Below are 19,561 nucleotides of genomic sequence, written 5' to 3' on the forward strand. Positions count from 1 at the left end.
GACTGACGAAATATCAGGCGTGTCTTTGAAAGCACGCTCTTCCAAAAGTGAACAAAAAAAATCTAACCAGTGAGTGCATCGTTAGACGTTGATGGGAGGGAACGATTCGTTAACTTTGCTTAAAAAAATAAAATAAAAAATTCGTGAACGTAGAGTCCAGATTTCTATAACCCCGCCTTCAGCACGCTCATGTGTCTCCCAAAGACAAGTGTGTTTTGACGCAGAAACCGAGCAGAGGTTCAGTGCTTCACGCAGGACTAAAGAAGCATTAAATCAAGAGTTTAGGGAAACTGAGCCTTCAGGAATCCAGCAAGGTACCTGTCAACTCCATATGCAACTCCAACCACCTCTTACTGCGTTCAAACTACTCGAGTAAACGGGGAGGAGCCGCTCAAATCAACTCCAGTTTATATCTTATCACAAGAAACCAGCGCCCAACTGCTGCCACTGCACTGCTGCTCCTCTGAGGCGAATTAAGTTCTTCGATCCAGACCAGTTTGCCATATAGCAGCGGCGCGATGGGAGATTTGATCTCAACTCACCTGGATGAAGGCAAACGGGAGGTTATAACAGGTAAGCGCTCTAAATGGACGCGTCTGCTAACCGCAAGACGTGATAAATAATCAGTTACGAAAATATGGTGTTGCGAAAGGGTTGCTGCCAGTGTTGTTTGGGTGAAAGGGTTTAACTTACATTCCGCCCCAAAACGAAAACGTGTGGGATAATAAACTTTGTGCTGTTCCTTCGATGCACTTTGCTGCGACGTGGCACAACATTTCCTGTTACTTTTTACAAATTTTGAATTACATACATGTAACTTAGTGCATAAATAATCAGTAAGATAATAACAGATTTCACTGTGTAAATAAAGAGGATTCAAATGATCGCTTTGCCTTTAGAATCTACAAGATGAAAGTGAGCTGCGCAGCCTATTGTTGATATCTCAAATAAATCATGAAATATTAACTGAAGTAAAGTCTAAATGAAATCGTATGGGTGGAAAGGTGGCCTGCATCTCTTCAGAGGTGTGTGGTTAGGGAGGAACAGGTTTAAATAAATGCTGACAGTGGATAACTATCCCTAGCAGTGCCAGAAGTTAGGGGCAAATTGATTTTAAAGTGCAGTTTTGTTCTAACCCTATAAAACAAGGCATATAATGTACTACATTTATGCACACAAAAAAAGATCAATATGAACAATTACGACTATTAACAAGTCATATTGCATCGAATTACACGTTGTAAATGCAATATGGTCAGCCTAGATGAGATTCATGAAGTTTCAGGAGTTGTTGGAAATGTTTTTCAGTGCTGATTTCAGTTGTTTTTGTTGTTGTTATTTTCAATCAAAAACCATTTCATGTTAGCAAAACTTGTTTCTAGGACAGTAAATACAGGTATTTGAGAGCTACATGTCACTATGCTGTCTAACTGAACCCAAATAATCCTTACCTAGACTAGAATCCAGGGCTAGAATCAAATAATATAAAATATATTGAATGTTAAAAATCAGAGGAATTCACTAAGTGGACATTTTCCTGCAACATTTTAAATATAATTTATTATTATTTTTGTAAGAAATGTTTATTTAAAAAAAAATCTTATAGAATAAGTTAAATAATGTTTTACTTTCTGATTTAGCCTAGTTAGTCTGGAAAAAAATTATCAGACTGGAATGTCAATGTCATTTACAGTGGGAAATCATAAGCACAGAATTTGCTTTTTATATTTTTTTTAAACAATGCAAGTATAATTTAAATAATTTTTTACTTATTGATCATCCCTTTCAATATCATTTGATGAAATCACATTCGGTAATGGCAAAAAAGAACTGTTAACTTTCCATCTTCCCTGCGTTTTGGACATTCTAAGAGAAAACGCATATCAGATATGGAATCTCAGGAATGCTTGGGGAGCCTAACAGCAGTAATGGGGCTGTCTGGATGATCTGTCATACTCAACATTTGGATAACCTTTGTTCAGGAGGTCATCATGTATGCTTTTTTTTTAAGTGTGTGAAATTTTCTTCAGGTAAGTCATAGACGATACGTCTACAGTAGGCTGTTGTCTTTAGACCCTTGTCACAATTGGATGTCTGACTCCCTCTTTACTGAGAAGGGAAAGGTGAGGTCAAAGTCCTACTTTTTTTTCCCCACTACGTCGTCTTCCTGTAGTTTAGAGAATGGATAAAGTCATCTTCTCAAAATAGTGGGTGGGGATTGGGAATAGAATGACCTCAGCACTTCCTGTCTCAATTTTTTTTAGCAATCTGCTTATCTTTGAGTTTACAATGGCTGACAACTTTAGATGCTATGATATTGTTTTGATTGTTGAAGCATATTTTGGGGTCAAATCTTCCATCTTGAGGTGATGGTGAAGTTGGAGCCATTTTGGGAAGCATATAACACTGTTTTGAGGTGTGTGTGTGGGGGGGGGGTGTTCTTGCAGGAAATGCTTTAATAGGATGTTCGCGGAAGAGGAAGTTGTGGAACACTGATAGAGCGGGATTCTTCTAAACAAACAGAGCATGTATGTAATAGAGCTTTGTAGAGAGGTCACAGTGCACAATCCACCCCACACTTACTTCCTAGTGTGCGTGTTTGTCTGTTGGTCCTCTCATATTGCTAATGCTCCACAGAACTGACTGGAATTTTGGCAAAATGGAAGTTAGTCCAGAGTTGGTCTGAAAAATCAATGAAATTAAGGCATATTGAATGCTTATTCCTCAGAATTATTTTTTTGCTCAAGGGTTTATGTGACTCCATTAGCCAATGTAGGCCTAGGTTTAAATGGGAATTTTCCATGATGAACATCAGGCTTGCTTAGTGTTGGACTCAGCACCAATGAGGCTCTCAGGACAATTAAAACATATGTTGAGCACCGCATGTTTATAAATCACATCCCATCATGCTTCACTTACTGTAGCAACAGATCCTCGAATAACACTGCAATTTGATCAAAGTATACCAGCGTAATCTTTTATGCTAAATTCAAGTGTATTATGCTAAAAGGAAAAACAGCATATTGCTTTATCTACTCTCATAAAAATGTAAAGTGTATTGTGTTATAATTTATTTTAGTTTATTTATTTATTATAGTTATGTCCTTGCTGCTGTGTCCTCAAGCAAGGCATGTATCAGTTGCTAAATTCTCCCTTGTCAGATATTTTATCAGCTGTACTTAAGTTTTATGTACTTCCCAGTTTTCCCATAAATTCCATGAATGTAAAAAGCTCACTCCTTTGCCAGTACTGTATAATCAAACAATATCATTTAAGTGTTTGAGCTGTCAAATTGAAAACCCATTTGTCAAAAAATGTTAATGGAATGTTTTATAAACTAGACGAGGAGCACATTATGTTGAATATGTGCAGTATTTGACAGGCTATTGAATTATTGAAAATTTAATGCACCAGAGATGGTAATGTGGCCATGACACGAAGAAGGCTGTGCATTAAATTTTCAATAATTCAGCTTCTGCAGTCCACGTATACCAAAGAAAATGTAGCCTAATGCGGAATGAAATATATTGTATACTGTACCTTTCAGAGGTTTGGAAAGAAATTAACCCTTTTATCCAATAAGGATGCGTTAAATTAATCAAAAGTGATAGTAAAAACTTTTACATTGTTACAAACATTTCTGTTTCAAATAAACACTGCTATTTTGAACCTTCTATACATCAAAGAATCCTGAAAGAGTGCATCGGCCACAGAATATATAAAAATATCAAATTTCAGGATGATTTCTGAAGGTTTCCGAGGGTTTCGTTATCATGCTCTCCTTTAAAGAATAAAACAGGACCATGACCAAAGTGATTTGGGATGTCCTGCTAGATAAGCATGAATGATTCCAGCAGACCGGTTTCGCTGAGCTTGTATGATTGTAACATGTAAAGAAAGTTAAGAATTGATCCTTGAAATGAGATTTTTTTTATTGCACTATATACTGTAAGTGTAATTGAGTTGCTCTGTGATATAGTTTGTTTCATTGGTTAATGAAGTGCAAGCACAATATCTTCAGTGTGAGGCTTCAGAGATTCTCTTTGAAGTGGCTGCTATACGGTTATGCTAATTTGATTTGCTTTTGAGCTTGTAATGAAATTAAAAAAGGAACAAGGAGTGGCACCAAGTATCACATGAGACTCATTCAGTGAGTGACTCATAAACAAGCAGCACACACAAACACACACTCACAAAAGGTCTCAGTCTTAGACATTCACATGAACATACACATGCCCTTGTCTTGTCTTGTGGTTTCTTCCAGACCCGGGCCCTGGGTTACTCTCATTAAACCTCTCAAAGTAATGTGCTCTGTTAGCACCCTTTTTTCATTCTAAATCATATATTTGTGAATTCTTTCACGCATCATATACAGCAGAGAATGTTCTACAAGTTTCCCATGGTCATGGACAGCTTAGAATGTCCAGGCATGGAAAGATGATTCATTGGTCAGAAAATGTGGGAACACTTGGTACTGGATTCCAAAGAGACGTTTTTATCTTTTCTATGTCCATGTTACCTTTCCTCTTCCTAGTACTTTCAGAGCATTTTCTCATTAGCTATTTTTTCATCCACCTTAATTTTTAAGTGCATAAAAAACACAGGATGATAAAGCCAAGATGGGCATACATTCTAAAAATGTGCAATCAAAAAAAAGTCACAGATTTTTTTTTTTTGTTGTATCTTGTCAGAAGATGATTTACTTAATGCATAAACCCCTTGATGCGCAAAATAATAATAATAATTTGCCTCAACAGATGTGATTGGTTCGCTGGTTAGTGCAGTTATCCAATCTCATTGCACACCATCTTAAATGTTAAGCCATTCTGAAATGCCTGGGTCAAAGTCTGTAATCAAAGTTATTTGCTATCTCACAGTCACACAAATGCAATCCCAAACATTAAGCATCCGAAAGCAAGATAACTTGGCAGCGTTTATTGCATTTTGTCTGTACGTATTTTATGATGTACAAAAAAGAGCCACAGTGGCTTCCCTGATTGCAGCAACTTCCATTTTTATTACAGATGTTCTCTTGAACACGTGGGATGGGAAAGAATTCTTTATTCGCAAATGTTTTATGCAGCATGTTCAATTTTGCATGTTAAATTCACAACGTTGTCCATAGTATAGCTATAGTACCAGGATCTGAGCTCCCAGATTTCCCTCAGAAGAGCTTTCACTCTGTCTGCTCTGACATGGACACATTCCAAAGAAACTTCCTTTTCCTTTTCCCCCACCCCCCTGAAGACCAACTGCCCCCTGTGTGGTCGGCATGATGGTATTGTAATTATCTTCCACTAGTGGAACTGCTCTTTAAGTAGGCTATCTGTCTCCACATTGCCTCCACATTACCAAAGCAGAGCTTGGCAAGGTTTTATTCCCATCATTGGACTCATGCACATTACTGAGATGTTTGTTTTGGTGTCGAAATCCGTGCCTGAGAAAAGCGTCCTTCATTTGTTGGATTTATGTTGAGACATGGATTGTGAAATATTGTGTGAGTGTGCATTTGGCATGGCAGCGGAGCATTGGAGGATCTGCCCTAGGATGTTTGTTTAAGATTGATGACTGATCAGTGTGCAAACTGCCTAGCCTTTACAATTAGCTCTGTTCCTACTATCGCTGTCTATACATGTGTAATAGCTGAACTACACTACCCATAATCCTGAAATGCTCAGTGTCTTTAATAATGTGCCAATCAAAGACGCTGTTACTGTAAAAACGCAAATTGTGCCGAAGTTTTTTCTTCAAAATAAAGTTTTGTATGGCTAATTGAGGATTTTATTTAATTTCAGCTTTATTTCAATTAATGAAATTTAGTCTTCATCAGCTATAGCAACACTGGCACAACTCATATTTCATAGCTTTCTTGGCAGGTAAGATCCACGTATTTCCCTTCGCCTCTAATATTGTACTTTTTAAAACAATGCAGATGGTCAGGGTGACCTTATTCTCAGCCTCATTGTCTCCTTTTTCACATTCCTTTCTGTTAAGTAGGCTACTGCCTGTTCAACTTCCTAATGACTTTAGCAGTTCATTTAATTATTCTCTGGCTTTACGGGGCAAATATGATGGATTGAGAGTTGGTTGGGAAAAATCAGAGCCAGCTCAGCAGAGCTCAGCTCCAAAGACTTTTCATTTCTGCAGTGTAGTGTAGTAGACCTCATACATACAGAGAGGGAACATTTTAGGGTGTTTCTGTGTGCATTTGACTTGGCAGACTGAAGTATGTAAATGCTAAATGTCAGGTCTGTTTATAATTTGCTTTGATGGGAACTTTTGATGTTAATGTTCCTGTTGAACTTGAGCGTTAAGCTGTATGGATCTGATTTGTTGCAGTCTCTCCCTCCCTGTATGAAACATAATGTTTATGAGTCATAAAAATAAAATATAACATTGAAATGTCTTACTGTTTTTTCCAATTGTCATCTTTATTTTAAGATCTAGAGTTATTTTTAATGTGCAGGTGATCTCTCTCACTTAAGTCTAACCTCAACTAAGTTTTACCTTTGTTCTCTTCTCTTTTGACCATCACCAAGTGCTTTATTTTTCATGCCTCTCTCTCCACTTTAATGGCATCGTAACATTGTAAGCGAACGGACAGGAATGTTGTTGTTTTTTCTGTTCTCTTTCCTCTAATTTTTCCGAGAGACTGAATGCCTCCAAAGTTTTACAACAAGCCCTACATAGTCATTTGGAAAACATCCCACCAGAAAACAGTCAATAATGGAATTGCCTTTGTTCCTGTGCCAACTGCAGTGTTGAGCTGCTTTTACATGCATGTGAAGGACAAAGCAGTAAAGCTCAAACATTGTAATCTCCACTTCTGATCAGATACACAGAGCTCAGTGTGAATTGGTGTTAATGTTTTAATGGCCATTGACTTATTGTACCACATCTGTCTGTTGTACAGCTGCAGCTTCTTACAGTGAGTCTTAATATAACTGCCTTTCACATGGTTTTGTATTGCATCACATTTTATCATTGTTTAATTAGGGCCCAAGCACCAATGGTGCGAGGACCCTCTTGGAATTGCTCTGTGTATAGTTTATTATTTATTTATTCATTTATTTATTCATTTATTTATTATTATTATTATTATTATTATTATAAAAAATGACTTTTTTTTTCATTTTATACTATTTCAATGAACTTATTTGGCTTTAGTAATATGCTTACTATGGAAAACTACCAGACATGCACTATAAAACCGTGTTTAAAATCAGAAATGCTGAGTTTGTATTTCTGTCAATGGCCGCACATTAAAGGTAGGGTAAGCAATTTCGGAGAAGCTAACAATAGCAAGCTAGCTTTTCTTCAGAGTGTCTCCAAATCCATGCATCCTTCAAAACACATGAACGCACACAGCAGAGTCTGCAAAGCATCATGAGAGACGGCGTTAAATTATCTCATGTCTCAAAGTACATAACATTACAATTAGGGCTGCCCTCGATTTAAAGATTTTTCTAATCGATTAGTAGTCATTCATTTAAGCGATAAGTCGACTAATCGCACGCATCATAATAAGCCATACAGTATCTCACAAAAGTGAGTACACCCCTAACATTTCAGCAAACATTTTAGTATATCTTCTCAAGGGACAATACTATAGAAATGAAACTTGGATATATTTTAGAGTAGTCAATGTGGTGCTTGTATATATTTACTATCCTTTGAAATTAACTCAACACGCAGCCATTATTGTCAAAATAGCTGGCAACAAAAGTGAGTACACCTTAAGTAATAATAGCTGTACGTCGTTTAACCATGCAAAGCCACATGTCCTATTCATCATGTTCATGTTTTTGTCGGCTTGACAGGACCATACAAATTTGTGTTTCTTGTATTTGAGCAGTTAAATTTGCGCTTTGAGTACAGTTATCTCATACTGACCACTGAATGTTCAACATGGCACCTCATGGCAAAGAACTCTCTAAGGATTTGAGAATTAGGATTTTTGCTCTCTAAAAAGATGGCCTAGGCTAAAAGAAGATTGGTAACACCTTGAAAATAAGTTACAGTACAGGCCAGGGTCATACAGAGGTTTTCCAAGAGTTCTGCCAGCATTGCTTTAGAGGTTGCAGAAGCGGCAGGTCAGCTTGTTAGTGCTCAGAACCATACAAGTCAGTTTGCATGGCCGTTGTCCCAGAAGGAAGCCTCTTCTGAAGCTGGCTCACAAGAAATCCCACAAACAGTTTGCTGAAAGCAACCTGTCCAAGAGCATGAGTTACTGGAACCATGTCCTGTGTGCTGATGAGACTAAGATAAACTTGTTTGGCTCAGATGGTGTCCAGCATGTCTGGCGACGCCCTGGTAAGGAGTACCAAGTAAATTGTGTCTTGCCTACAGTCAAGCATGGTGTTGCTAGCATCATGGTCTGTGGCTGCATGAGTGCTGCTGGTACTGGGGAATTGTGCTTCATTGAGGGAAACATGGATTCCAACATGTACTGTGACGTTCTGAAGCAGAACATGCCCTCCTTTCAGGAACTGGGCCGAATGGCATGATAACGACCCCAAACACACTGCCAAGATGACAACTGCCTTGCTGAGGACACTGCAGGTTAAGGTGATGGAGTGGCCAAGTATGTTTCCAGACCTGAACCCTATTGACCACCTGTCAGGCATCCTCAAGTGGAAGGTGGAGAGGCGCCATGTGTTAAACATCCAGCAGCTCCATGATGTCATCATGGAGGAGTGGAAGAGAATCCCAGCAATAATCTGTGCAGCTCTGGTGAACTCCATGTCTAGGAGGATAAGGCAATGCTAGATAACAATGGTGCTCACACAAAATATTGACACTTTGGACACAGTTTTGACATGTTCACTTAGGGTGTACTCGCAGGCCATTATTGTCAAAATAGCTGGTAACAAAAGTATGTTGAGTTATTTTCAGAGGATAGTAAATATATAATGCTATACAAGCAGCAAATTGACTACTCTAACCAGAGTTTCCGCTAGAAAAAAATGGTTCCGGTCAAAGTGACCGGCAGAGGTTTCGTTTTACGGACATTTTGATGATCTGCCGGTCAAATATCGCCTCTTAATTAGTCAAGTTGAGGAAAACTGGAGGCAGTCTATGTAACTTAAAAAATTACCTAATCAGACCGTATAGAATGCAACATGTTATTATTAGCTTAACTTTCAAATAGACGGAAAAAAACTTGAACGTCCGATTGGCGTCAATCAACGCCAATTGTTTTTTACTATGGTTTCACACACATTCACTTTTTGAAACATTGAGGCACGGATGTACCTAATACAAATAAATAAAACATCTCCAGTTAACTAGCTGATCGTTCCTTTAGTTCGCTATTAAATAAGAGATCTAGCGCTAAAATCTGTTGTTTTTGAAATCAAGCTGAGTGCTCGTGTCCGCTGCTCTCAGTTGCATGGACGACGCGCTGCGCGGGTTGCGCAATCTTCACTCGGACGCGCGTTTCAATCTATCGCCGTTGCGGAGACTCTCTATTCATTCCGGTGAAATCACAAAATAAAATGCACACAAACGTGTCCCTGCTTGATATAGACTGTAACCACTGGTGAACATAGGCTTAGGCTATTCAGTTTTGATGAAAAAAAAAAAAAACTGTACGAGTGTGCGGATTAGAACCACTGGCTATAATGAGATGTTCCTGATTTACCACCGTCTGGCCTCTGGAAAAAAGGCTTTTAAGGCTAGTCTGCCTGGGCCTGGCCATATTTTAAACGTCTCACTTAATCGTTCGTTGTTTAGGCCTATATTACAGCCGTTTTAGGCCTGCGCTTTATTTGAAATGCAGCATGCGATGTTGTTTCATAACCTTCAAACGGTAGAGCCTGTTCCTTTATATTTATAACATAGCCAAAGATCGGTGTATTTTTGCTATATACATTTTAGGCTTATTCTCAAATTCAGATTGTGTTAGGGGACGGGATTATTAGGCAATTTTAATCGGACAATTTGACCGGAGAGATTTAATTTTGTCGGACAGTTCATTTTTTTACAGGCCAATGTCCGGTAATTTCCGGACAATGGAAACCCTGACTCTAACATATATCCAAGTTTCATTTATATAGTATTGTCCCTTGAGAAGATGTGCTTAAATGTTTGCTGTGATCTCACTTTTGTGAGATACTGTGAGTCATAATAATGAGCCTTTAATTGTAAGCTTAATCAACGCTCAGAGCGCGTACATAAAGCTTGTCACAATGCACAGGCAAAAGTAATGATTATGAATATGTCGTGAAAAAACAGCAAGGAGACTGTCTAAACATTTTCAGAATTTATTGATAATGTTTTCTGTATTTTCAGTTGCAGAGATTAAGTTGGCGATGCTGACTCGTCATCCTCGTAGTGGACGCTCCTATATGTACGTTTCACTTGAATTGGTTGACAATCGCTTGACATGTCAAGCTTTCTATAGATATATTTCTAATGTCTGTGAGGAAAGTAAAAACTGAGTTTTGGTTTATTGTTTTGACATGCTCAAGTTCACAGAGACCAAATGGAACAGCGCGTTCTTGAAAGCGTCACTCAGCTCGCTCTGCATGTACATTTTAGGCAACAATAAAACGAAATATGTTATAAAACCCCACTCTGCCTCTTTTTGTTTTCATTTAAATAAATTTTAAACATTATAGGCACACAAATGTGGTTCAGGCAATGTATAGACCTGATTATATACATGTTTAACGTTAGCCTATTTATAACAAAACGAAATATAAAACACAACCCTGCATCTTTTCGTTTAAATTTAAAAAAATATGAAACATATTCCAGGCAATATGTGCATTTGTACAAATGTTGCAATAAACAACATTACAGTGATAATCTTGTAATAAAAAATGACAAAACTCAACCCTATCTCTTTTTGTTAAATTTCAGTTCTATCAATAATAGCCATTATAAAAGTATAAGTAAAAGGTAACGTTACAAGAAGCTATACAATAAGAAATAAAGCAAACAATTCAGTCAGATATACAAATTCAGCGCTAGTCTAACGTTAACTTTACAACAGAAAAGTTATAGCCTAAATATATGAAACTTCACTTAGCCCTCAGCCAAAACGATTGGCCAGGGAAGGAATTATCGATTCACGAGACCAAAGATCACCCGTTAGATATACACAAGACGAATTACCACTACAGAGTCAGCGGCAAACGTCAGAACGACTAGCCGAGGAAAGGCTGTTCCAGGTGGGGAACATGAGCGCCAAGCGCCCGGTGATCGCATGGAATGGATCAAATTATCATAAATCATTATAAATAAACCGCAGATTTGAGCTTTAAACAACTACATTCTCGCCTCAAAAACTCTTAAAACTACATTTCGTGAAAGAATAACCTTAGTATTATATTCCAACTGTATATTAAAAAATGGCGCTTCTTATGTTGCCATTCCCCTTGTAGCTCGCGCAAGTGACGATACTCTGTCAACCAATCAGCGTTCTGCAGTGAGTCTAGCTCCTCCCTTTAGTACCGTACCACTGTGCTAGGAAGGGTACCCAAAAAGTGGTACGGTACGGTTCGGCTTTTTGGTACCATTTACAACTTTTGACAGTGGAAACGCAAATAATTGCGTACCGAACTGTACCGTACCGTACCGCTCAGTGGAAACGAGCCATAAATGGTTAATCTCGTCAACGTCAGTGACACAATAAACATGCAGCATGATTGGCTGTGGCGGAAAAACACTAGTTTACACGGCTGCCCAGAGACGTGCCTCGTCGCACGTGAGGCCGTAGTGTGTGTGTGTGTGTGTGTGTGTGTGTCTGTGTGTGTGTGTGTAAGCGTCCAACCCAGATAGATAGAAAATATGTGGAAATGATCAAAAGTGTACCTATGTACCCGACTCGATGCCATAAGCACACGATGCAATATTTTCTACAAGATAATTGCTGCCAAGACCGGTAACACGGTAAATCTGCACTTAAAAGCGCACAGAATACACTCGAGAGTAGAAAGTTTATCCGCCTTCGACTACAAGAACTGGAGCGCGTCACATATAAACCAAAACTCAGCGTATAGGATACTTGCCTCACAGACATGAGAAATAGTTCTATATATATTCAAAATATGTCTACTTTTAAACGAAACAATTAGAAATAAATAGTTTGATTACCTAATCCATGTAGGCGCGCGCGTTCACTACTGCAGGGATGACGAGTCAGCATCGCAAATTCGCAATAATCATCTTTGAAGCCAACACGTTTAGTAAACACTTGTTCATTAATAAACAATTAAAATATCTCCTTGCTATCGTTTCCCGACACATCCATAATCATTAGGCTACTTTTGCCAGTGCTTTGCGCAAGCTTCATGTGTGTTGAGCGTGAGGCATATATCCCGCACCCCAGTAGCCTATATTTAATTCAATTCACATTTATTTGTATAGCATTTTTCACAATACATATCGTTTCAAAGGAGCTTTACAGAAAATGCATGTGTCTAAATTACAATTTAGAGTGATCTGTTATCAGGGGTGACTGTGTGTAATGCATTTCAATTAATTTTCATTCAGTTTCATTGTTAAACAATGCATTAAGTTAAGGCAGAAACAATGAGCTCATTGAAGTAAAGAATACATGTTGTTAAATGATTAGGAAACATAGAAAACTTTAGCATTGGTGCTTTTTTACAGACTCAAAATATGGGTTCAAAAAAGTCAACAAACTGAAAAAATAAGTTTTTTTTTTTTTTTTCAACCCCCTGTGTAACATATGAAATATGATTTTCGAAAAACAAGTTGTGGTCTTGTATAACACCCAGGTCTTTTACTGTAGTGGATAAAGTAACAGGACATCCATCTAAATTAAAGTTGTATTGTACAAGGTTTTGTGGGTAGTTTTTTGGACCAATAAGTAATACCTCCGTTTTATCTGAATTTAATAGCCGGAAATTACACGTCATCCAGCATTTTATATCTTTAAGACACTCTGTCAATTTAGATAAGTTAGTGTTTTCATCTGGTCGTGATGAAATAAATAATTGAGTGTCATCAGCATAACAGTGGAAATGAATTCCATGTTTTCTTATAATATTACCAAGTGGCAGCATATATATTGAGAATAGCAGAGGGCCTAACACCGATCCTTGTAGCACTCCATAGTCTACTGACGTTATCTTCCACTACAGGTAACACTTCTTTCAGTAGTTTAGTGGGTATTAGATCTAAAATAAACATGTTGTTGGTTTAGATGTAATGATAAGTTTATTTAGCTCTTCCTGTCCTATAGTGGTAAAGCGGTGTAGTTGTTCTTGAGGGGCGATAATTGAGGCTGAATCATAAGACACCATTAAGATTGTACATTTACAATTGTGTTTCTGATGCTTTCTATTTTCTCAGTGAAGAAATTCATAAAATCATTACTACTGTAACGGAAGATTTTGCTCTGGTGATTAGTCTAGCCACGGTGTTAAATAAAAACCGTGGATTATTTTGGTTATTTTCTATTAGTTTGTGGAGATGCTCAGCCCTGGCTGCTTTTAGAGCCTTTTTATAATGTGACATACTGTCTTTCCACGCGATTCTAAAGACCTCTAAATTAGTTTGTTTCCATTTATGTGACTAATAGCAGCACACATTTTTCTAGGTTAACGTTACAGCGAGCAGCCATGTAAAGTTACTTATGTTTCAAATGATAAACCATGTTTGAGGTCAATGGATGATAGGCGAAAGTTTGGATTTCCAGCCTTACATACTGTATTTACCACAAGGACCTACTTTTAATAATCTGTCCCTCACGGACTGCCTTTTTTTTAACTTATAAAGATGTTGGTCAACTAAGGATTAGTCGAATATGATGGGGGCAGCCCTAATTACAATAACAATGAACGTAAACAACTTACAGAGCTCTTACTTGTACCACCTGACTGCTGCAGATTCATTTCGGTGTTGATAGTGTTGACAAAGAAACACATAAATCCGAGTCTGAGGACATGAACAGCTCGGGTAGAACGTTACGGGTTGCCATCTTGTAATCACAGTTGTGACATGGTGTGAACCCAGCATAAGCTCGTTGTTTTTGTTCAGGAGGAACTGTAAAAGATGGCTGCTGTTTGTTTGTGGCGCTCAGTGACTGTCTGTCTACAACTCTGCATGCTAGCCTCATGAAATTCGCGGAGGTATGGAAATACATATGTTGAGACAGACCGGCCGGACTTCCACAAAAGATATATGTACATGGTTTGATATTTAGACCACTTCTATTATTGATCGCTATTAGGATGTTAAGAGAGTTTCAACCAGTAGGATAACAAAAACTGCTTACGAGTTGCCTACTGCTTACGAGTTGCTTACTGCTAACGAGTTGTCAATCATTGTATTCTAAGTTTTTTCCAAGGTTCCTTCTCCATATCCATCCTTCCTATGAAAAAAGTAACAGGGTTTACTTTTTAGCTAATCATGACGCAGAAATTTCATGTCAATATGCCTTTGTAGAGAAACAGTGTTGATTAAGCAATTATGTTATCCTTTCATATATTTTACAACTGTTTTGCTGATAATTGCATATATACCCGTTTATTTGTGAGTCCCTTATTGTTTAATAAATAAATAAATGTGTCTGTCTTTTTTTTTAGCACGGACAGGGGAGCTGATGGGTGATTTTGGTCGGTTATATGAACAGCAGTATGCAGTCGCTCTCTTTAACCAGATGCGATATGACGTAGAGGGTGGAGGAGGCCCTCAGCCTCAGCTCCTGCACAGGAAGGTAAAGATTCTCCTTTTTCTATTCCTCTTTTTGAGCTGTATTCTTTTTTTGAAAAGTGAAACTATTTAAATCAGGGTAATTTCTCCCAGAACTGATGGTCTGTAATTGGAAGCGGAATTGGGAATAATTGCTCTGTTTGAACAAATGCAGACTTGTTTATTTGAAATGTGTAGTATTATCACAGTATGCCCTTGTAAAGATGTGCAGTTTGCACACTTTTTATTCGTTAATCGGGGTGTGCATGTGTGTATGTCTGTAGACAGAGACACTGGGTGGGCAAAGTAAACATAAATTAAGTTCTTCCAGTCTTAACATCTCTCTACATAATGTATAATTAGGTACTGGGTCCTCACTGAAAATAGAGGGACATCTCTCTTTCTCTCTCTGCTGAAACAGGACGTTGTTTGAACCGCACTTCAATTCTTGTGTTTCTTTCATAGGTGCCTCTTAAGAATAAGTCCATCTTTTCGGGGACTTTGTTTCAGTATCTAGAAGAGAACAAAAAATGGAGGAATCGTTTTCTCTTTATTCCTGACTCCTATAACATCAACTATTATGATAACAAACAGGTAATGAGTTTAATTAAAACTCAACTAAATTAACTACATTTTAGTAGTAATATTATCTACCAGGTCCCCTAAACAACTTTTTGAACAAATCATTTAAAAAAGGCCTTGGTTGATAATCATGCATTTAACGTTTTATATATATATATATATATATATATATATATATATATGTGTATATTTGATGATTCCAGAAGTTTAACTTATTAAATAAATAGTTTTTATTTAATAAGATTAATGAATAATATATTTAGTAAATTATTCATATATTATTCATTAGTATATGAATAATATATTATTCATTAATCTTATTAAATGAATAATATATTAATTAAATTATTCATATATTATTCATTTATTTTGTCAAGAACAAACATTTATTCATTTGTTTGTTTGAATGAATCAAACTGCTGAAATGTCCTTATATACATTATCTATTTCTGTTGATTTAGGCCCATGACAGAGGGCTGCATCCTAAAGGCACCATTAACTTTGCTGGCTACAGGGTCATGACCTCTATGGAGGAATATCTCGAGCTCCTTAACACCAGCCTACCAGGTCAGTCTAAAGGAGAGAGTGGAAAATGAGAAAGAAAGATGGGAAAACCTCAGAGAGGAATGAGAGTTCTTAAAGGAATGTTCCTAAAGGAAAGCTCTATAAAACTGTGCGTATAGTCACTGGCTTACTGGTTTTACTAGGGTCACATTGTCATGACAATGAAGTTGAAAGATTAGATAACTTTACATAGACTAGGTGAGTAAGCGATTCTGTCACACGAAACTCTTGTAACACTTATAATGTTTAAGTCATGTGGCTCTGACATTTAAAACCATATGTGTTCATTACCCAGCCCTGTGTACTTGCACTGTAAGTATAACTAAAAATATATATATATATATTTATTGTATTGAACCTGCAGCAGTGGCGGTTCTAGACCATTTCAACTGGGGGGGCCAAGCTGGGGCCAGTTGTACTGTTAGAGGGGCCAGTTACATATAGACCTTATTGTTGTCATATCATTTTCTGCACTGCACTGCAGGCATTAAAAGGCAAATAACCATGTTTATAATCATTCAACAATGTATTTGCATTTCCATTATATTTTTACATTTGCATTACATATTCAGTATTAGTCACAGTAACTGTAATTGACATGATGTCCTTCTTTCTCTTCATTTTGGTGAGAACTATAGAGCAAAAGCAATGGGGACCAAGAAGCGTATTAATTCATTTACTGAAAATAACTGACTTGCTAGGTAACTGTCTAACCGTTTACAGGGTTCCTGTACACTTTTTAAAGTCAAATTTAAGGCTTTTTAAGGCCTGAAGAAATCAAAATTCATACCGTACATTAGGGGTGTGGAATATTGACAAAAATATATCTCAATACTTTAAATGTTTTGTTGATAATTAGATGATATTTTACTGATTGTGTTTTTGTGCTGGTGCCATGGCTGGTTTAGGCCTGTTGTTGACAGCAGACTCACAAAGATATTCATATTTTTTAATATTCTATGCAGTGGTCAGTTAACAGCAGGGACCGAAATTCATTTAATTAATTTTTAATTAATTTAATTTGCCACCTTAAATCGATTTCCTGGGGCATTTTCCCCTATATATGGACATTCTTTCTAAACTTATTTAGAGTTATGAATCACCTTTTATGTAAAATACTAACATTCAAATTATTCAGTAATTATACTTGTTTATACAATAATACTTAATTATACAATAATTATACAGTACCACTGTTACCAGTCAAATTAATTCATTCAATCAAAATCCATGTTTGCAGTGCAGTCTAGAGGTGACACAGAAGCGGCATTAATATATTTACACTCCATTTACAATTGCATAAATAAAGCTATGAGATTTTTTTTTTTAAATCAATATTTAAACATGAAATGATTTCTAATTTTAACGTTTTAATTAAAGGGTACTTTAAATATGAAACTAAAACCGCCAGTAGGCGGCGGAAAGTCACAGAAGTGAGTTGAGGGATTCATTCATTCAACCGATTTGTTCAAACGGCTGATTCATTCGGGAAAGGAGCAAGTGATTCCTTCAAAACGCGGATTTCAATAAATCATCGCTGTCTGTTGAATTGAGACTCTGCTACGGTTTCTTTTGAAATTCTAGTCGGCGAAATAAAGGGAAAACAAACAATACTGACAATATTGTGTCTAAAAAGTAACTCATGTTAACTTATTGTTAATTTAACTGTTGTATAACATCAATATCACAGTTGCAATTGTGCACGGGAAAACGGCACTCTAGCTGATTTGATATTCTAATATAAGAACATAATATGATATAAGTATAAGACATAAACTAATTTGGGGACATAGCCTACCTATGAACCGCACACAGCAGTGAAAGGACGATAGACAAATGCGATGTCAGCTCACAGTGCCTCGTACATAGTTAAAACAATGATTACAATATTTTAATAGACAATACACATCGCACACCCGATACGCACATAAAGAATAAACTTGCAACTGACCAGCTTTCTCCTTCTCTCCTCTCCAGGAGGTGACAGGAGACAGACGTTATTCTGCGGCGATTCCCGCGAATGATGCGAATTGTCACGTGAACAAGCAAATTCACAAAGATAGAATAATAAATAAAAAAATATATGCATACAATGATAACAAAGATAGCACAAAACAGTTTTGTAAAAATTATTTCATACTCCACATTTAGGGGGGCCACAAGGGGGGCCAAGCTTGTTGTCACAGGGGCACGGGCCCCCCTGGCCCCCCCTCTAGAACCGCCACTGACCTGCAGCCTGTATTTTAAATAAATGGAGAGTAGTGTTGAGCCAGATAAGAAGTGATGAAATGGAGTGTGAAGAAATCATGTGATCATGATGGCTGTATTGTAGAGATATTCTCATCAGGCCATATTTAATAGAATATTATTGAATCATGCAACATGCGTTTTCCAGGTGTAAAAGCTAAAGTTGGCAGTTCTCCATTCCTGAAATGTGCGACGCAGTTTCCCCTCATCCTCTGGCACCCTTATGCTCGGCACTTCTATTTCTGCATGGTGACCGAGAAGGAGCAGCAGAAGTGGAACGCCGTCTTTCAAGACTGTGTCCGACACACCAACAATGGTGAGTCTTAACCCTGTTGTTAAAAAGGACCAAACTAATTTCAAGTTTTAGACATCCAAGTTTCCACGTTCCCCTCTGTCACATCGGACACATATTCAGGGCATGACTCTTTCATTACGGTTATTGCTATTCTTTTGTTTGTTAGAATAAGCTGCATTCAAACTTGCTAGATTAACTGATGTGTTATTTCATTAATCACCTCTTTTAGACATCCTTTTATCAAAAAGGAAACTCGAGCGGAACGTTTGGCACGGTTGACTGTATTAATTTAGCCTGTTTGATAATAGAAAGAATTTAACTGCTCAAGGCTGTAAAAAGAGTCAGATGAGATCATAGGGAAAGCTGGAGATGTGCTGCCATCATTCATTCCCTGTGTGTGAGAGCTCTATGACTGTTTATTCTTTAGAGCTTCTGTAACTTTATATAATTAGCAGAAATTATATTATTATTATTATTATAGTAAATTTTAGTAATAAATGTCTCTTTCTATGGTTTGTATATGCAATAAAATGAAATGTGATTTGAAAAGACTATTTATTTGTTTTATAATTCTAGTCAAAGTCAATTTCCAGACAAACATTTTGTTTACAGTATATTTCTAGACGATATGCTTGTATTTAAGTTTACAAATCTTTCTCAAGAATTTGCTTGTGTAAATCTAGTTACACCCTGCCTAAAGCTACTATAAGGTTCATTGTTACTTCGAGAGTTTTCCTCTTTCTCCAGTGATGTCACTGTCAGATTACTGATATCCTGTTTTTCAAGCCATTAAAAACAAGTGTATACATGTCTATTTAAAGGATATGTTACGATTGTTAAACTTATTGAGGTTGTGTCAACTGCTTGGTGGGCCCTTGATAAGGTTTTGCACTGATACAAAATATCCTGTTAAATTCAACGTTAAATTCAACTTTAAAAATTCTATGACAGCGTTCCTGTTATTGTAGGATGGCACATTTGTGCCTGTACATTTACAACTTATAACCATACATTTAATTTACTGGTATAATGTTAATTTACCAAGCTGCTTGAACTACAAAAAATCAGCTTTTCAGCTTAAAATGTACTGATAACACACACACACACACATAGTTTTTACTTCCACAAACCATAATTTTAACAGTATTTTCCAGTAAAAGTACATATAATGTGATTTCCACTTTTCACCATATATATTGTAATGTT

The 19,561-nt window shown here is 37.0% G+C and overlaps 1 protein-coding gene across 1 annotated transcript in view; it reads left to right on the top strand.

Annotated features, from left to right (window-relative positions):
* Positions 1–19,561, top strand: part of niban2b (niban apoptosis regulator 2b) — a 34,380-nt gene continuing 14,819 nt past the window's right edge. Inside the window, exons 1-5 of the mRNA XM_077240853.1 lie at positions 1–573; positions 14,562–14,692; positions 15,133–15,261; positions 15,711–15,816; positions 18,209–18,376. Coding sequence (XP_077096968.1) covers positions 519–573; positions 14,562–14,692; positions 15,133–15,261; positions 15,711–15,816; positions 18,209–18,376 — 589 coding nt within the window. The 5' untranslated portion in view covers positions 1–518. The remainder of the gene's footprint in view (positions 574–14,561; positions 14,693–15,132; positions 15,262–15,710; positions 15,817–18,208; positions 18,377–19,561) is intronic.

The sequence above is a fragment of the Siphateles boraxobius genome, unplaced genomic scaffold (genome assembly GCF_051911475.1).
Source record: "Siphateles boraxobius isolate OS27281-9 unplaced genomic scaffold, OSU_SipBor_1 24, whole genome shotgun sequence".
NCBI lineage: Eukaryota > Metazoa > Chordata > Actinopteri > Cypriniformes > Leuciscidae > Siphateles > Siphateles boraxobius.